The 16,547-nt window shown below is 40.3% G+C and overlaps 1 protein-coding gene across 2 annotated transcripts in view; it reads left to right on the top strand.

The window, feature by feature from the left end:
- The window catches only part of PTPRB (protein tyrosine phosphatase receptor type B), a 157,063-nt gene that overhangs the window by 106,442 nt on the left and 34,074 nt on the right, over positions 1-16,547 (top strand). For both annotated transcript variants that reach the window (XM_020990256.2, XM_020990257.2), the window contains 4 exons: positions 2,633-2,911; positions 3,915-4,064; positions 8,469-8,712; positions 15,751-15,857. In XM_020990256.2, coding sequence (XP_020845915.1) covers positions 2,633-2,911; positions 3,915-4,064; positions 8,469-8,712; positions 15,751-15,857 — 780 coding nt within the window. The remainder of the gene's footprint in view (positions 1-2,632; positions 2,912-3,914; positions 4,065-8,468; positions 8,713-15,750; positions 15,858-16,547) is intronic.

Raw genomic sequence — 16,547 nt, 5'->3', positions numbered from 1 at the left:
TTTAAATGTCGATAAAGAAGAGTTTGTATTTTATCCTTGAGTCAAATCAGCAAGTATTTTTTTTTATTAAATTCCTGTTATGTACCAGGCAGCATGGAAACCACCAATGCATCTTTAGCAGGGGCATTGATGTGGTCATACCTGACTTTAGGATTAAAAGCATCCTCTTTCTCTTCTTAGAGTTTAACATACAAACATATTCATATTCACGGGCCCATCCAAAATGAACACAAGCAGTCTTATACACATAGGAGCAGCAGACCACAGATTCTGAGCTGGAAGGAACCCTCAGAACCCACCAGATTTAGCCCCCTCCTTCTCTAGATGAAGAAACTGAGGCATGGATAGGCTAAGTGACTTTTCCTGGGTCACACAGCTAATAAATACTTGAGGCGGGATTTGAATCCCTGACTCCAAGTTCAGTACCCTGTCAGTTCAATATACCAGGTTACATCTCACATGCTACTAGAAATACCTCATACCTATACCCCATAGTCCCACATATGGCAGTCCTCATAATCATGGCAGCAGCAGTGATGTAGAATCCCCATGAGCTGGTCCTCACAGCTGTTCAATTTGGGAAACAGAGACAGGTCTAGTCTTAGCCACCTGGAGCTCTGTTAGAACCGAGGCCCAGGTAAGATGCCAAGAAATGGTGTCAGACTAGCTTTGCTCCTCTCTCTCATGGACCCTAATATAAATAAAAGGCTTATCATCCCATCTTTTGGGTGAAGGGGCTGGAAATCAACCATGATTTCTTCCCCCCAAAAAAAACCATACATATTTAGTCATTACTGATATCTGTAGACCAGACTTTTTCAACATCTACCCATAATGGTTAACAAGCTGTCACAAAGTCAGCAGGATGGCCCTGTGTTTACCTCCATCTTTGTAACACAGGTCACAAAACCCAAGGGCAGAAAAGAGTGGTGGCTGGGGGGAAGGACAGCATCAAATTAGCTGCTTGGTTAAATGCTTGGACTTACAGAGAGGATTGCTTTCTAATATCAGTCTTATGATACACACACACACAAGTGTGTGTGTACACATACATACATATATCTATGTGTATATCTATCTATCCATAGAATAGATAGAAAGATAGATAGATAGATAGATAGACAGACAGACAGACAGATACACAGACAGACAGACAGACAGACAGACAGACAGACAGATAGATAGATAGACAGATAGATAGATAGATGGATAGATGGATAGATGGATAGATGGATAGATGGATAGATGGATAGATGGATAGATGGATAGATGGATAGAAAGATAGATTTCCTTTTACAATACATTAGCTGCGAGGTAAAAAGTGTGTACTACGAATGTGATTTATTTTTAAGTAATATCCTAGATCAGCAGTTCTCAATTTTTTTTGGCCTCAGTACTCCTTGACACAATCAAAAATGATTGAGGACCCCAAAGAGCCTTTGTTTGCATGGGTTATATGTAGTTATATTTTCTGTATTAGAAACTAAAATGTCTTAGTATTATTATGAAAATAGTTTTGACGTCAGGAAACCCCTGAAAGGTCTCAGGTACCTCCGGGCATCTCCACACCACACTTTGAAAACCACTGACCAAACAATGGTTCTTAACCAACAGTCTATGGATCTTTAAAAGTAGTTTCATGATTGTATTTCAAGTCAACAAACATTTATCATGTGCCTGGCCCAGGGCTAAGTGCTAAGGATACAAAGAAAGGCAAAAAAAAACAGTCCCTGCTCTCAAGAAGCTCACAGTCTAATGGAGAAGAAAATAAATGAAGAGCTGGATATAAACAAGCTAGAAAGAGGGGAAAGTGGAGATAATCTCAGAGGGAAGGCATTAAGGTCAAGAAGAACCAGGAGGGGGCAGGTAGGTGGTGCAGTGGATAGAGCCCCGGCCCTGAAGTCAGAGGGACCTGAGTTCAAATCTGCCCTCAGACCAAACATTTGACACTTATTAGCTATGTGACCCTGGGCAAGTCACTTAACCCCAATTGCCTTAAAAAAAAAAAAGAAGAAGAAGAAGGACCAGGAGAGGGGGCAGTTAGGTGATGCAGCGGATAGCGCACCAGGAGGACCTGAGTTCAGATCAGACCTCAGACACTTACTAGTTGTGTGACCCTGGGAAAGTCACTTAACCCCATTGCCTTTAAAGAAAAAAAAAGGACCAGGAGGCTACATGTTATAGAAACTGAGACTTGAGGGAAGCCAGGAACTGAAGATGAGGAGGGAGAGAGTTCAGGGACAGCCAATGAAAATGGCTAGAAATGGAGCAATTTGTGCAGGAAGAGCAAGGAGGCTAGTGTCACTGGGTCAACGTATACTTGGTGGGAGCAAGGAAGGTAGAAAGTAAGGGGTTGATTCCTTTGCAATCCCATGTATTAATTTCATTTCATTTAATAATAGTATTCTGAGAAGGTCTCTGTAGTCTTCACTAAACTGACAAAGGGGTCCATGACATCAAAAAGGGTTGAGAACCCCTGGCCTAGAAAGTCTTTTGAGGTGTTGGGAAGGCAGCTATTACTTGGATGGCAAGGTCAGAGTTAGTTTTTGCCCAGATGAGCTAAAAGCAAATACTACCAGCAGGAACCACCCACTGCCAAGTTCTGAATCCATTCCATTCCTCCCCCCTCCAGGGCCAGACAAAATACAAAACCTGCATTGCCGTCCACAGAATTCCACAGCCATTGCCTGTTCCTGGATCCCTCCTGATTCGGACTTTGATGCGTACAGCATTGAATGCAGGAAAGTGGACACCGAGGAGGTGGAATTCTCCCGAAGGCTGGACAAAGACAAATCTGTGCTCAATATCATGACCCTAGTCCCTCATAAGCAGTACCGTGTGTCCATCAAAGTGCAGTCTGAGGGCATGACCAGCGAGGTGGTGGAAGAGACCACAATCACTATGATTGATCGTAAGTGCTCATTTCTACAGCACCACCCCTCCCCCAAAGTCAAAGATGAAAGCTTTGCCATTGCCCATTAGCTTTCGTATTGGTTGTTTATTGGCCTTCATTCTAGAAGAGGACCAAAATGGCATCACTATGTCAGGGTCAAGGTACAGTGTGTCTGACCATGGCTGATCAGTGGTGCACTGAAGAGGAAAAGGTGAAAGCAACAAGTATTTATTAAGCACCTACTATGTGCCAAGCACATGGTGACACAATAGAGTACTGGGCCTGGAGTCAGAAAGACTTGAGTTCAAATCTGGCCTCAGATACTTACTAGCTGTGTGATCCTGGGCAAGTCACTTCACCCTGTTTGCCTAAGTTTCTTCATCTGTAAAACAGAGCTGGAGAAGGAAATGGAAAACCACTCCAGTATTTTTGCCAAGAAAACCCCAAATGGGGTCAGGAAGTATCAGACACACTGAAATGACTGAACAATAACAACAGCCTCAAGAGCCCACCTTCTCATTATACCATTGAAGAAACTGGGGGTCTCAGAGGCTAAGTGACTTGTCTAAGGTCACACAAGTCTGTACTGTGTTGGACCTTCCCAATAATCAGATTTATTGCCCCTTTCGGAAGAATGAAGGGGGCAGAGCCAATATCCTAGAAAGGTTTCTCTCTATAGGGCATCCTTAGTGTGACCAAGGTAAACGATCTTAATAGAACTGTATGAGCTGGTGCTTTGTTCAAAATATCCCTTTTATGGATGTGATGGGAGCTATAGAGTATCATTCAATGAAGCAATTCCAAGAATCCTGCTGAGGAATTGCCTCTTTTGTTACCTTTAATGCACTATTGGAATGGCACTTCCCCTGCCCATTTTTCTACTAGTCAGGGTAGATGTTTGGTGATCGCAGACAACACAGGAATCAAAACAATTTGGGTTTGGTTGGATTGGCTGGGATGCTGATTTCAGAGGCTGCTGCGGGGAGTCCTCACACCCTCTTTATTCCTCATCCTCATCCAGGCCCTCCTCCACCACCTCCACATATTCGCGTGAATAAAAAGGATGTGTTAATTAGCAAGTCTTCCATCAACTTTACTTTCAACTGCAGCTGGTTCAGTGATACCAATGGGGCTGTGAAATATTTTACAGTAGTGGTGAGAGAGGCCGATGGTAAGTCTCAGGCATTAACAATACTGTAAGACACTGAAATGTTTTCCCAGGGAAACCATAGACTCTCCTCTGATAATTTTAAGTGAAAAAGGAGATAGTTTTATTTTTTTTAGGGACAGGGTACTTAGGTACAACTCTTTTAGGGACAGGGGGATGGACAAAAGGACCGCTTCAGGGTACTCCCAGCTACATGATTCTATCATTTTTCAAATTGAATACTGAGATGTCATTGCTCACAGATTTATCCAGTTCATTCAGAAATGAAACAAAATCCTATTTCCATGAAGGGTAGTGTAATAACAAAGCTATTTCCATATCACAATAGATCACTAGAAATTATGTGCTTTGTTGTGCTGATTAAAACAAATTCTTATGAATAATCCTAGACTAAAAGAAAGTTTCTATAATCCTTTGTTCATTTAAAATCCCTCTCAGTAATGGATGTGCATTGAATTCTTCCCCTCTCTTTGCTCAGCCATTAAGCAGCAATTTTCCTTCAAAGCTCTTTACTCACCCTTACTTCAAATATTATGTCAACCAACTCCCCAGAAAAAAAGTCAAAACTCCCAAACCACTGACTGCACAAAAAAAAAAAAAATCAAAAAGCTCTAAGAGGTAAGGGGGTAAGGAATTATTATAGAGTGTTCAGAATACTTCCTAATTTTCCATTTTGATCTCAGACCATTGCATCCTATTAGTCAGTCAACTAGCATTTACTAACAAACTACTGTGTCCCAGGCACTGTGCTAAAAGCCCTGGGAAGACAAAGAGAGAGAGAGAGAGAGAGAGAGAGAGAGAGAGAGAGAGAGAGAGAGAGAGAGAGAGAGAGAGAGAGAGAGAGAGAGAGAGAGAGAGAGAGGAGAGAGAGAGAGAGAGGAGAGAGAGAGGAGAGAGAGAGGAGAGAGAGAGGAGAGAGAGGAGAGAGGGAGAGAGGAGAGGGAGAGGAGAGGGAGAGGGAGAGGAGAGGAGAGAGGGAGAGGGAGAGGGAGAGGGAGAGGGAGAGAGAGAGAGGGAGAGGGAGAGGGGAGAGGGAGAGAGAGGAGAGGGAGAGGGAGAGAGAGAGAGAGAGAGAGAGAGAGAGAGAGAGAGAGAGAGAGAAGAGAGAGAGAGAGAGAGAAACTACCAGAGTATTACAGAGAATCTATTTAATCTCTAACTGGTTCCTAGGTACTCAATTTCTAGAAACATAGTACCTAGTCAAATACTTTAGAATATCCACATAAGTACTCCTTCCTTGGACATAGGTTGTAAACCCTCTGTTTGTTAGTAGATGATTTTTGTGAGTTGGTGTGGCTAAAAGAATAATGATGATAATAATAATAATAATAATAATATCACCTAATGAGCATGAATCATCTTCTAGGGATGAGTTCTCACTCTGGCTTAGAATTCCTTAGAGATTTAGCTGGAATCCTTTCTTCTACAGGAACCCCTACCTGCCTCCCTATCCCTCAATAGTAGTGTCCACCCCCTTTGAAATTACCTCCTTTTTACACTGTATTTATTTTGTATATATATGATTTTTTTATATATTGTCTCCACCATTAGAATGTGAGTTCCTTGAGGGTAGAGCCCCTGTTTTTATTTTTCCTTGTACTCTTATTGCTTAGGACATAGTCCTAAATAAATGCTTGTTGACTGACTGACTGACTGTCTGACTGGTCCTTGAAGGACAGAAACTATCCATTGTTAGTCCCAAAGCCTTTCCAAAGCCTACCAGAGCTTGCACTCCACTCTCATAGTCTTTGAGAACCCCTACAGCATAGTAAAATATCAGTCAGTAAGCATTTATTAAGCACCTACTATGTACCATCCTATAGTGTGTTAATCACTAGAACATGGGCTAAGCACCAGAACAGGATTTTAATGAAAAAGCAACATACCAATTAAAACAAAATTCCACTCCCAAAATAACAACAGTCATAGGCAACCTGGAGTTCCTTTGTATAAAATTAAGCAAACCATACATTTAAATATGTTCCTTTTTTTAGCTTTATCCAAGTCCATTCATGCAGTTGTCCCTGACTCCTGCTCTTTCTGCAACAGACATACTCACTTGTTTTTCAGTGGCGGAAAATTCTACCAAATATCCAGTTTTCCTACATCTCAAGGCTATTCTGTGGCTTTGGCCAATGTTGGGGAAGAAACCCAGCACCTCTGTAGAGAAGCATCTTGCTGCAATGGAAAGAACACTGGATCTGGTCAGAGGACAAGAGCCCAAACCCACTTCTGCTGCTTAATTCATGTTTAACCTTGGGCAAGTCATGTAACTTCTCTGGGCCTCAGTCTCTTCATCTGTAAAATGAAGAGTTTGAAGTAAATGGCCTCCGAGTTCCCTTCCAGTTTTAAATCTATGATCCTAGGATTCTGGAAGAAGTTTGGGGCTAAAGAAAATTTTTAGACTCATTAGGAACCAAACTCCTTAACGCAGAAGAATCTTTTATTGTTAAGCTAAATAATTGCAGATGGAGAATACACCCAGCAGAGATACTGTAATATTAGTCAGACCCTAATTCCTGAGCTCCTGACAAAACAGAAGCTTTAACAAAAAACAAAAAACCAACCACAGTCAGCACAGCCCTTCCAACACTGCCATCCTTAAGGACTGGATTTTAATTCCCACAGTCAACTCTGAGTTATCTGTGTCAATGGAGAAGAGCAGTGGTCCAAATAATCCAAAGCTTCAGACAAACTCAAAGCTATTTGTACAACCTAATATATGTTTGCATTCTGTGGGACAAATCCCATTTTAACTAACGTATAATAAAACTATTTTCCAAGCTCTCGTTAATAGCATATGTTTTGATGCAACAAAATTATGGAATTATCCACTAGAATCATTTGGATCTCCCACCTTCCCCCTATCAAATGTAAACAGTATCTGACCTACATAACGTATGTGTTTATTTATGTGTGTATATGCATCCATATATACGAAGATTTATCCTCCTAATTTTAATATCATAGAGAGGCAGTGTGGTGTAGCAAGTAGGTGGAAGCTGGCCTCAAAGCCAGGAAGACCTGGGTTCAGATTTCACACATAAAGACCTTGGCCAAATCATTTAAATGTATAAATTAGTACTCTAAGCAACTCTCTAAGACCATCAGTTGCACAGACTGAAATGGTAGAGGGAGTTAGCTAACCTGGAAGTTATTTATAGCAATGAAATCACAGGCCCCGTCCCTATCCATAAATACTATGTCATTTATTAATTATCTATTGCTTCAGCTAACATCAAAATAAGTTTGCATTGACAAAACACTCAGGGATAGGATTATTGAAGGGATTAGCTTGAGATCGGCATTGGATGATGGGGAGAAGTTGGACAAGAATTTAAAATGTCTGTAGTTCGCAGTTGAGAGTTGATCATGTAAAGACTTGTTAGGCTAGATGTTACTTGTATGGGGGTGGGGGTGGGAAGTAGATAGGTAGGAAGCTTTGGTGACAGATGTGATCCTTCCTAGTTCCTTCCCATAAAACATTTAATGTCTCCCTTGCCATATGGGTTTCCTTAATAGCTGGCAGGAGCCATTTAAATATACCAATAACTCTCAGCCTTTTAGAGCTGATGCCCCATCATCATTATTTTGAGTTCAATAATCTTCACTTATCTCACTTCTAGAACTGCAGTTGGCATTTATTTTATATTAATATTTCATATTTATATTATATATTTTATATTGGAAAAGTACTCACATGGATATTCCAACGTATTTAACTAGGTATTATGTTTCTAGAAATCGAATACCTATAAATATATATTTGTATTTATATACTTACATTTTTGTATTTATATTTGAAAATTGAATTAAAATAAACTTGATAGGAATTTCATAGAACTCTTGCTGATCCCTGGAGCTGATTATGCTCCAGGCAGAGCCCTAGGGTGGAGCAAGCAGAGCTTTGCTCCCGGGTGTGGAAATATAGAAGGTACTTCCTGAACTTGAGTTGGTAGAAACAATGGAGCTTACCAACTAGTTACTTACAAGAGGAAGCTGCTATTGATGTCTCACTTCCTCCACATAGCCGCACCCCAGGTGAGCTGGGGCCCAACCTAGTTCCATCTTCTTGAAAGCAACTTCCACAGCAGAGGCCATTTGGTGCCCTGGGACCTCAACTAACTGTCATACCCCAAAGGCCCACATATTCCAAGGCTTTAGTTCTCTCCCATTTCAAAAGCTTTATTGACACCTTTGCTGCTGCGTGCCCAGGATGTGAGAACCATTAGTTATGACTCTGCCAGTGGCGTTACTGGGGGGGGGGGGGGAGAGGTAGGAAGGTGAAGGTCAGGCCAATCAGGATTCGGAATTACTCACCTGTGCAAGAAACTATGCTTTCAGAGACTTCTCCAACCCATGTTCTGTTTTCTCAGTACAAAACCTGTGTGCATTTCCCAATTCCAGGCAGTGACGAATTGAAGCCAGAGCAACAGCACCCCCTGCCTTCCTACTTTGAATATCGCCACAATGCCTCCATCCGAGTCTATCAGACCAACTATTTTGCAAGCAAATGCGCAGAAAGTCCAGAGTTCAATTCAAAGAGTTTTAACATTAAACTTGGAGCAGAGATGGAAAGCCTGGGTGGTAAATGTGATTCAAATCGGCAAAAATTCTGTGACGGTCCCCTGAAGCCCCGCACTGCCTACAGGTGAGACGGACTGCTGTGATTTTGCTTAGGGAGACGTAGACACAGAGCATTCTTTTATTGGGTGCTGTGCTGAGTACCGAACGAGCCGCAGCTGCTGCAGATAAAGAATCTGCCCAAGGGCTCTCTGACTTTTATGGGGTGATATATAAAAGCCTGGCCCCGGCCTTATCTCTTAAATTCCTTCGGCATTCTTGGAATGGTGTAAGTCATTCCATGCAAAATCAAGGGCTCTGATTAGACACCTCCAAATCCAATTCGCTGTGGCACGGTGGCTGCAGGATTGGTTGGGAGTTTAGGAGACCTAGGTTCAAATCCTGGCTCTGACCTCTTATTACCTGTGTGACTTTGGGCAAAATATCAAGCCTCTCTGAACCTCAGTTTCATCACTTATAAAAATGGAAGGCATCTACTAGATGGTCTATAAATACTCTTTCTGGGCATCTCTGGGCCTGGAAGTCAGGAAGAGAGCTGAGTTCAAATCCATCCTAAAACACTTACCAGCCTTTTGATCTTGAGCAAGTCACTTCACCCTGTTTGCCTCAGTTTTCTCATCTGGAAAAATGAGCTGGAAAAGGAAATGGCAAACCACTCCATACCTTTGCCAAGAAATCACTTAACCTTGTTTACCTGTTTCCTCATTTGTAAAATGAGCTGGAGAAAGAAATGTCAAACCACTCCATTATCTTTGCTAAGAAAACCCCAAATGGGATCATGAAAAGTTAGGCATGACCAAACAACCAGAACAACAAAAGTTTCCTTCCAAGTCTAGAATCATGATCTTATGATCCTTCATATTTTAATGGAAAAATTCTTTCTGTTCCCTTCTGCTTCTGATTGCACCAAAAAAAAATGAGTTTGTGGATTTTTAAAAATGGAAATAAGCCTAATTTGATTTTCAATTTGAGTTCACTGATGAATACAAATGCATTTTATTTTACACTTAAAATCAAGGCAGGTTCAAAGTTAGATTTGTTTACTTCAGTAGCAGAGGGGTATGGTGCACTTGGAGTCAAAAGACCTGGTTTTGAGTCCTTCTATATTGCCTTAGGTCAAATCACTTAATTAATCTCTCTCAGCCTCAGTTAAATCAGTAAGCATTTAATAAGCACCTACTATGCGACACTATGCCGAGCACCAGGGATACAAAGAAAGTATATAGACAGTCCCTGACCTCAAGGAACTTACAATCTAATGGAAGGGTTCATAATCTAATGAGTTCCCTCAGATTTTAAAAAGAAAAAAATGGGGGCTGAGGAATAGAGGAGGGATGAAAATACTTGGATTGCTTACTCTCATGAGTAGTTGTGAGGAAATGGCTTTATAAAGCTTAAAGCACTATAGAAAAGTCAATGATTAGCAGTATTATTATTCCAAAGGCAGTCCCAGAAAGCCTGGAGTGCCTTCTGTTCCAGTTCAGTAACCATGAAGTAGCTCACAAATGCAATATGGACCCCTGATAACAGGGAAGCATCCAAGTTAAACTTAACCCTGCCACCCCAGGCTAAAATGTCTATCCAGTCTTCTTCGCATTGAGACCAGAGCTGTTTGGGCAGCCAGATGCTGTTTGCTTCCATCTCAGATGGAGCTGTCCTCATCCCAAATCTCATACAGAGAACAATAATGGTGTGGCACTTGGCTCCTTCCTCACAGCCGCTCTGGGAGTAAAAATGGATCATTGTCCCCATTTTACAGATGAGGAATTGGAAACGCAGAGAGGTTTATTGCCTACATCTACCCAGCTTAAGTAAGTTGCAGAACCAAAACTTAAGAGTTGGGAAAATCTTCCATAGGGGGGTTATCCAGGACACCAGGGAGCCATCCCCCAGATCTTTTAAACATTATTATTTTTTTTTTGTTTTAAAACTCACCATACTTCCCAATACAGACTTCCTTCTTCTCTTACCATTCCCTGTCTCCTATAACAGAGTTTAAAGGGGGAGGGGGGGGAAATTAAGCAAAACTAACAAATCAACGATGTCTGACATTATGTGTAGTCTTCAACACCAATGGATTCCCACCTCTGCAAACAAGGAAGGGTGGCAAATTCTCATATCCCTTATTTGAGGCCAAGTTTGGTCATTATAATTTTACAGCATTCAATTTCAATTGTTCTATGTTCTATTTACACTGTTGTCTTCACTGTGTATGTTGTTTCCTGGTTCCTCTACTTTGTATCAGTTCATTCAGGTCATCCCTTATTTCCCCATATTCATCCTATTCATTATTTCTTACAGTTCAATAATGTTCCATTATGTTCTTATACCATGATTGGTTTAAGCCATTCCCCATTCAATGGGGCCATCTACTTTGTTTCCAATTCTTTGCTACCATCAAAAAAATGTACTGCTATGAGTATTTTGGTGTGTAGGAAGCCTTTCTTTTTATCATTGGCATACTTGGAGTATACCGTTCAAAAAGGGAATCTCTCTGGCCTTTAGGTCTCTTAGCATTGTGGAGATGTGGGTGTAGTAATCTGTTATCCTCACTTTGTGACTGGGCCAACTCCTGTTCAGTCACATTTCTCTTTGATCTTCTACTCCCACTTCCTGAGCAATACATCTGTCCTTGTCCTTCGGGTGATATAAATTTTTATTCCTAAAGCGTCATAGTAACCCATGATTCATAGCAATAACATAGACAGAAAAACACCTATATTTTGTTTCATTTGTTTACTTATTTTTAATATGGTTTTACTGAAGGGTGAAGCTTCAAGTTTTTGAAAGTGCTACTGTCTCCCAGATGAAATCCAGCCTGTTCTTTCCCTTGTATTCAATTCCAACACCAAAACTGAATATATATATATATGTATATATAATAAAAAGTTATATATTTACATAAATACTTTATCCATTTTTATATGACAGCTTTCCTGTAACTGCTGAGTTTATATTGCATGCATATGGGCACACACACACACACACACACAACACACACACACACAAGCAGTTTTTAAAATGCTTGCCTAACAGCCCCTGTCCATTTGTTTCAAATATAAGAAGTATCCAGTTACTTCGTTCCTTGATGAAGCTGTGCCTTAGACCTTGGTCCTATCACATTCTATAAGATTCCCCCTATTTGAGGTTTAGGGAGGTTATAATAATATAGTTTATATTTCTGAAGCATTTTAAGATTTACAAATCACTTTTCCCAGAACAGACCTGTAGAGGTAAGTTAGTACATATGTTATTACCCCCATTGTACAGATGAAAAAACTGAGATTCAGAAAAGTTGAGGGACTTACCCTTAGTCACTTAACTAGTAAGGGCCAGAGCTGGGCCTTGAAGCCAGGTCTTCTGACTCTAACTTACTTCCGACCATACCATGCTGTATCTAAAAAGATGCTTAATAAATGTCTGTTGAATGAGGGAATGAATGGAAATAAAATAATTAAGGGTATAGCCTCCCTCCCCCATATTACCTTATAAGGTTATAATTCTGATTATTATTGGGATTTTTTAAATGGTTCCTTCTAAACACACACACACACACACACACACACACACACACACCCATCCTAATCAGTTAGCTAAATCAATATAGATTGTTGAGGGGAATGGATTACTTAATTGATTTCCAAATGACTTACATTAAATCTAGTGTTATTTCTTCAGGATGGAATAACCCTAAGACTATTTCTGGGGTTCTCTATCCGCAGACTTTAAATCAGATGATTTAAAGACTTTGTTGGTCATTTCAACCCACTTCCAATCTAATTCAAGAATTTCTATCCCACCGATAGAGCTCACAACCAGATTCTATGAGCACAGGTCCATGTAGATATTTTTTTCATTTGTATCAGCCTCAGTGCCTAGTACAGTGCCTTGCTGCTGTTGTTTTTTAGGAATTCAAATTAAATTAAATTAAATTAAATGTTAAAATAGAAATTTACCCTGTATATAGCTTGCTTCATATATATTTGTTTGAATGTTATCTTCCCTATTAGATCATAAGCTTCTTGAAAGGAGAGACTGTCATTTGCCTCTTTTTATATCCCTAGCACTTAGCAGAATGTCTGGCATATAGTAGGTCTTTAATAAACATTTATTAATTAATTGATGGCTACAGTAGGTACTTAATAAAAATATTGTTGAATTTATGAGGCAACCCATTCCATTATTGTTTGGTTCTTGGGTGGTTAAAAAAATGATTACTTAAGATGAGCCAAATTCTGCCGACTTGCAATTTCCGTTTGGATTGTTCTGTGTGGGACAACAGAGAACGTTTCTCCAAATCATCATACATTTGAAGATAGCCATCAGGACTCTCCTTCCTTCCTTAGCCAAGCTAAGAGGAAATAGTGGTACTGGAAAAGGCATTGCATAGAAAATCTGCCTCTGCCAGTTATAAGCAGTACGATTTCAACAAGTCACATTTTAATTTCCCCATTGACAGAAAGACCATGATAAATGATACAATCTCGCTCATAGGACTGTTTTTGAAATAATCGATAGGGTAGAAAGTGCTAGACCTGGGTGAGGAGATCTGGGCTTGAATCCCCCCAGAGATGAATTGTGTGATCATGGACAGGTCGTTTTAACTGCTCAGGGATTCCATTTCCTTATGTGAAAAATGAAGCTACTTATCCTCCCTCATAAGGTGGTTTTGAGTGAGGTACTTTGCAAATGTTAAAGGACTGTATCACTGGGCGTTAGTGTTACTTGTAAACCTTAAAGTGTTAGACAAAGTGAGCTTCCAACAGCCATATTTCCTTCAACCATTCCCCTCTGTCACATGGTTTCCAGATCCCTCACCATCCTGGGCCCAACCTCCTCTAAGTGCTTTCTAATTTGTAAATATTCTTCTTAAAATGAGGTTCCCAGAAATGAACACACTCTTCAGTTGTGGTCTAACCAGCCCAGAGTAAAGGGATTATGATTTCCTGTGGTCTGGTTACTGGGCTTCTTTTAATGCAGCTTATTTTTTTTTTTTTAGCTGCTGCATCCTATTTTTGGCTTCACTAAAACGACCAGATTTTTTCCCCTTTTTTGGTGTGTCTTTTTTTTTAATTGAACTGCTTCCAAGTCAGTTTTCTAGCCATATTCTTCCAACTGGCTGCTGAAATTTCCACTGAAATGTTCTTTTGTTACCTCTAACTCAACTCTCCCCTGGTCAGACTACATCTGTTCAGAGCTAGGGTGACACATTTTAGGAAGGACGTTGACTAGCTGGAAAGAGTCCAGGAGAGGGTGACAGGATGATGAAGGACCTTGAAACTGTATTAGCAGATCAGTTGAAAGAACTGGGGGTGGAAAAGAGAAGATACAGGGGAGGATATGATAACTACCTTAAGTCCTGGAAGGTGTATTATATGGAAGAGAGATTAGATTTATTTTGTTTGTCCCCAGGGGCCAACCATGGGAGCAATGACTGGAAGCTGGGGAGAGTCAAATTTAGGCTGATTGTAAGGAAATACTTCCTATTATTTAGAGGCATCCAGAGTGGAATGGGGCTGCTTCAGGAGGCATTGAATCCTCCCTCACATCTGGCAAAATCTAAATGATGACTTATTTTGCCCCTCCCATTAGACTATAAGCTTTTCAAAAGCAGGGACTATCTTTTGTCTTACTTTATATCCCCAACACTCACTCTTAATAGTAGGCACTTAATAAGTGTTTTTTGACTGACTGCCTTGTTGAGATGTCATATAGAGGGATTTTTTGTCAAGTATGGGTTGGGGTGCAGCGAGGTGGGGCAGTAGATAGAGTTCTGGCCTTGGAGTCAGGAGGACCTGAGTTCAAATCCGGTCTCAGACACTTGATACTTATTAGCTGTATGACCTGTGCAAGTCACTTAACCCCAATTGCCTCACCAAAAAGAAAAAAAAAAGGAGGAAAGAGGTATGAAAAGAAAAAAAATAGTTTAAAAAAAGTATGGATTGGACCAGGTGGCCTTTAAAGTCCTATACAACACTGAGATTCTGAGATTCTGTCTTAAACCAAATTCAAGATCTTTTCTCCTGACTCTACACATTCCAGTTTTTCTATTAATAGTACCATTATTGGTACTTATCAATTGTCAATTATTCATCCTTGACTCATACCTCCTTTTCCCCCAATGTCCAGTCAGTCACTAAGTCCTGCTGATTTGTCCTCTGTAATCTCTCTCACATCTCTCCCATCTTCTCCATTCCCACTGCTACTACCCTCCTCTTGACCCTTAGCACTTCCCATCTGGACTATTAGCATAATCATCTAAATGATCTCCCTACTTCCACTTCCTCTACCTCTAATCTACCTCTATATTAATCTTCCTAAATGCCAGTTTGCACAAAGCCTAAAAATCTCTAATATCTCTCCATTATCTTAAGGATAAAATGTGAACTCCTCAGCCCAAGGATCAGAGGCTATCCACAATCTATCATATATGTATTTCTCCATCCTCTCTCACTATTATAAACCCTCTGGCCCAGTCACACTGATCTATTCGTTGTCCAACTGCTATACTAGTGCCTAGTATAATGCCTGACACATAGTAGGTATTAATAAATACTTGTCGATTAATTGATGCTATTCCTACCTGCCTGGATTGCCTTTCTTCTTTCTCCTTGTATGGTCTTTAACAATTTGTGATCATGTCCTCCCTTCCCAAATAAAGCATAAGCCCCCCAAGAGTAGGGCCCCTTTATCTTCGTCACTTATCACAATGTCAGCTGCTGCTGCTGCTGCTGCTGCTGCTGCTGAAGTAAATAAGGAGCTTTTCAAATCCATAACTCATGCAAAGAAATGGGAAGAAAGCCATTAATAAATTGGATGCTATATTTCCATCTAAAATTTTTTCAATTATTCTTATTGTGTTCAGCTTCAAATCTGCACTATCAGAAACATGTCATTAGTAAAGATTTATTGGTTCCCCATTACCAGCTCTGATGGGTCCAGAGAAGATTCTCACTAGAAAGCTGGATACCAGGCAATGTTATGAATCCAGATTATCTCATGAAACGTAGAGGGATTCCTAGCTATGTCACTGGAGGGGAGTAGGTCCCGTGCCAGCGAAATCACAGATATTTCCAAGTATCAAATCAACTTCTCCGCTTTTCAGAATCAGCATTCGAGCCTTCACTCAGTTATTTGATGAGAACCTGAAGGAATTTACAGAGCCGCTCTTCTCAGATACATTTTTCTCTTTGCCCATCACTACCGAATCAGGTAAGATTAACTTTCTTTCAACATTGATACTTCAACCTGACCATAAAAATTTCATCTACTAAGCCTAAGTGCTCAATAGGGATATCTAGTCAATTAATTTATTTATGGAATTCCTTAGGCATTTAATTTAATCTCAAAAAACACTATTCTATCCGTGAAATTAAAAGGAGATTAGGATGGTCTGCACATAAAGGCTAAAGATAGAGATTTAGAAAGATGAAGGCTAGGAAAGCATGCGATAAAAGTATATGAAAGAGGTATGAGTAGACTGACTCTCGATAGTAATTTACCAAATACTAGGAGGCTAGCACTGGGAATGAAAACCTTTGAAGTGTAGAAGGAGATATTGTAAAAAGGAAGAGCTCCCTTAAAGAGTAGGAAGCAAATGTAACTTCCAGAAGGCTTCAGATAAGTTCATGAAAGGTACTTTTAGAGTGGTTTAATAAGGGGAAACTTTGGAATATCTGGGGCAATTCCCTAATCTCTAGGGGAAAAAATTATATATTCTTTGAAAAAAACATTCCCTGATACCATGGTCAGAGACAGAATCATGGTCTAGCTGGGTCTGGTCTGACCAAGTGACATTTCTCATATTCCTTTATCCACTTTTGCATTTGGACCCACCTTTAAATATAGCATCACAGAATTAGAAGACAGCCCAACAAGTCTTTTATTTCAGTCCTTAGATGA

This window comes from Phascolarctos cinereus, unplaced genomic scaffold (genome assembly GCF_003287225.1).
Source record: "Phascolarctos cinereus isolate Bilbo 61053 unplaced genomic scaffold, phaCin_HiC Scaffold_1;HRSCAF=81, whole genome shotgun sequence".
NCBI classification, from domain to species: Eukaryota; Metazoa; Chordata; class Mammalia; order Diprotodontia; family Phascolarctidae; genus Phascolarctos; species Phascolarctos cinereus.
This window is presented reverse-complemented; position numbering and strand designations above follow the sequence as displayed.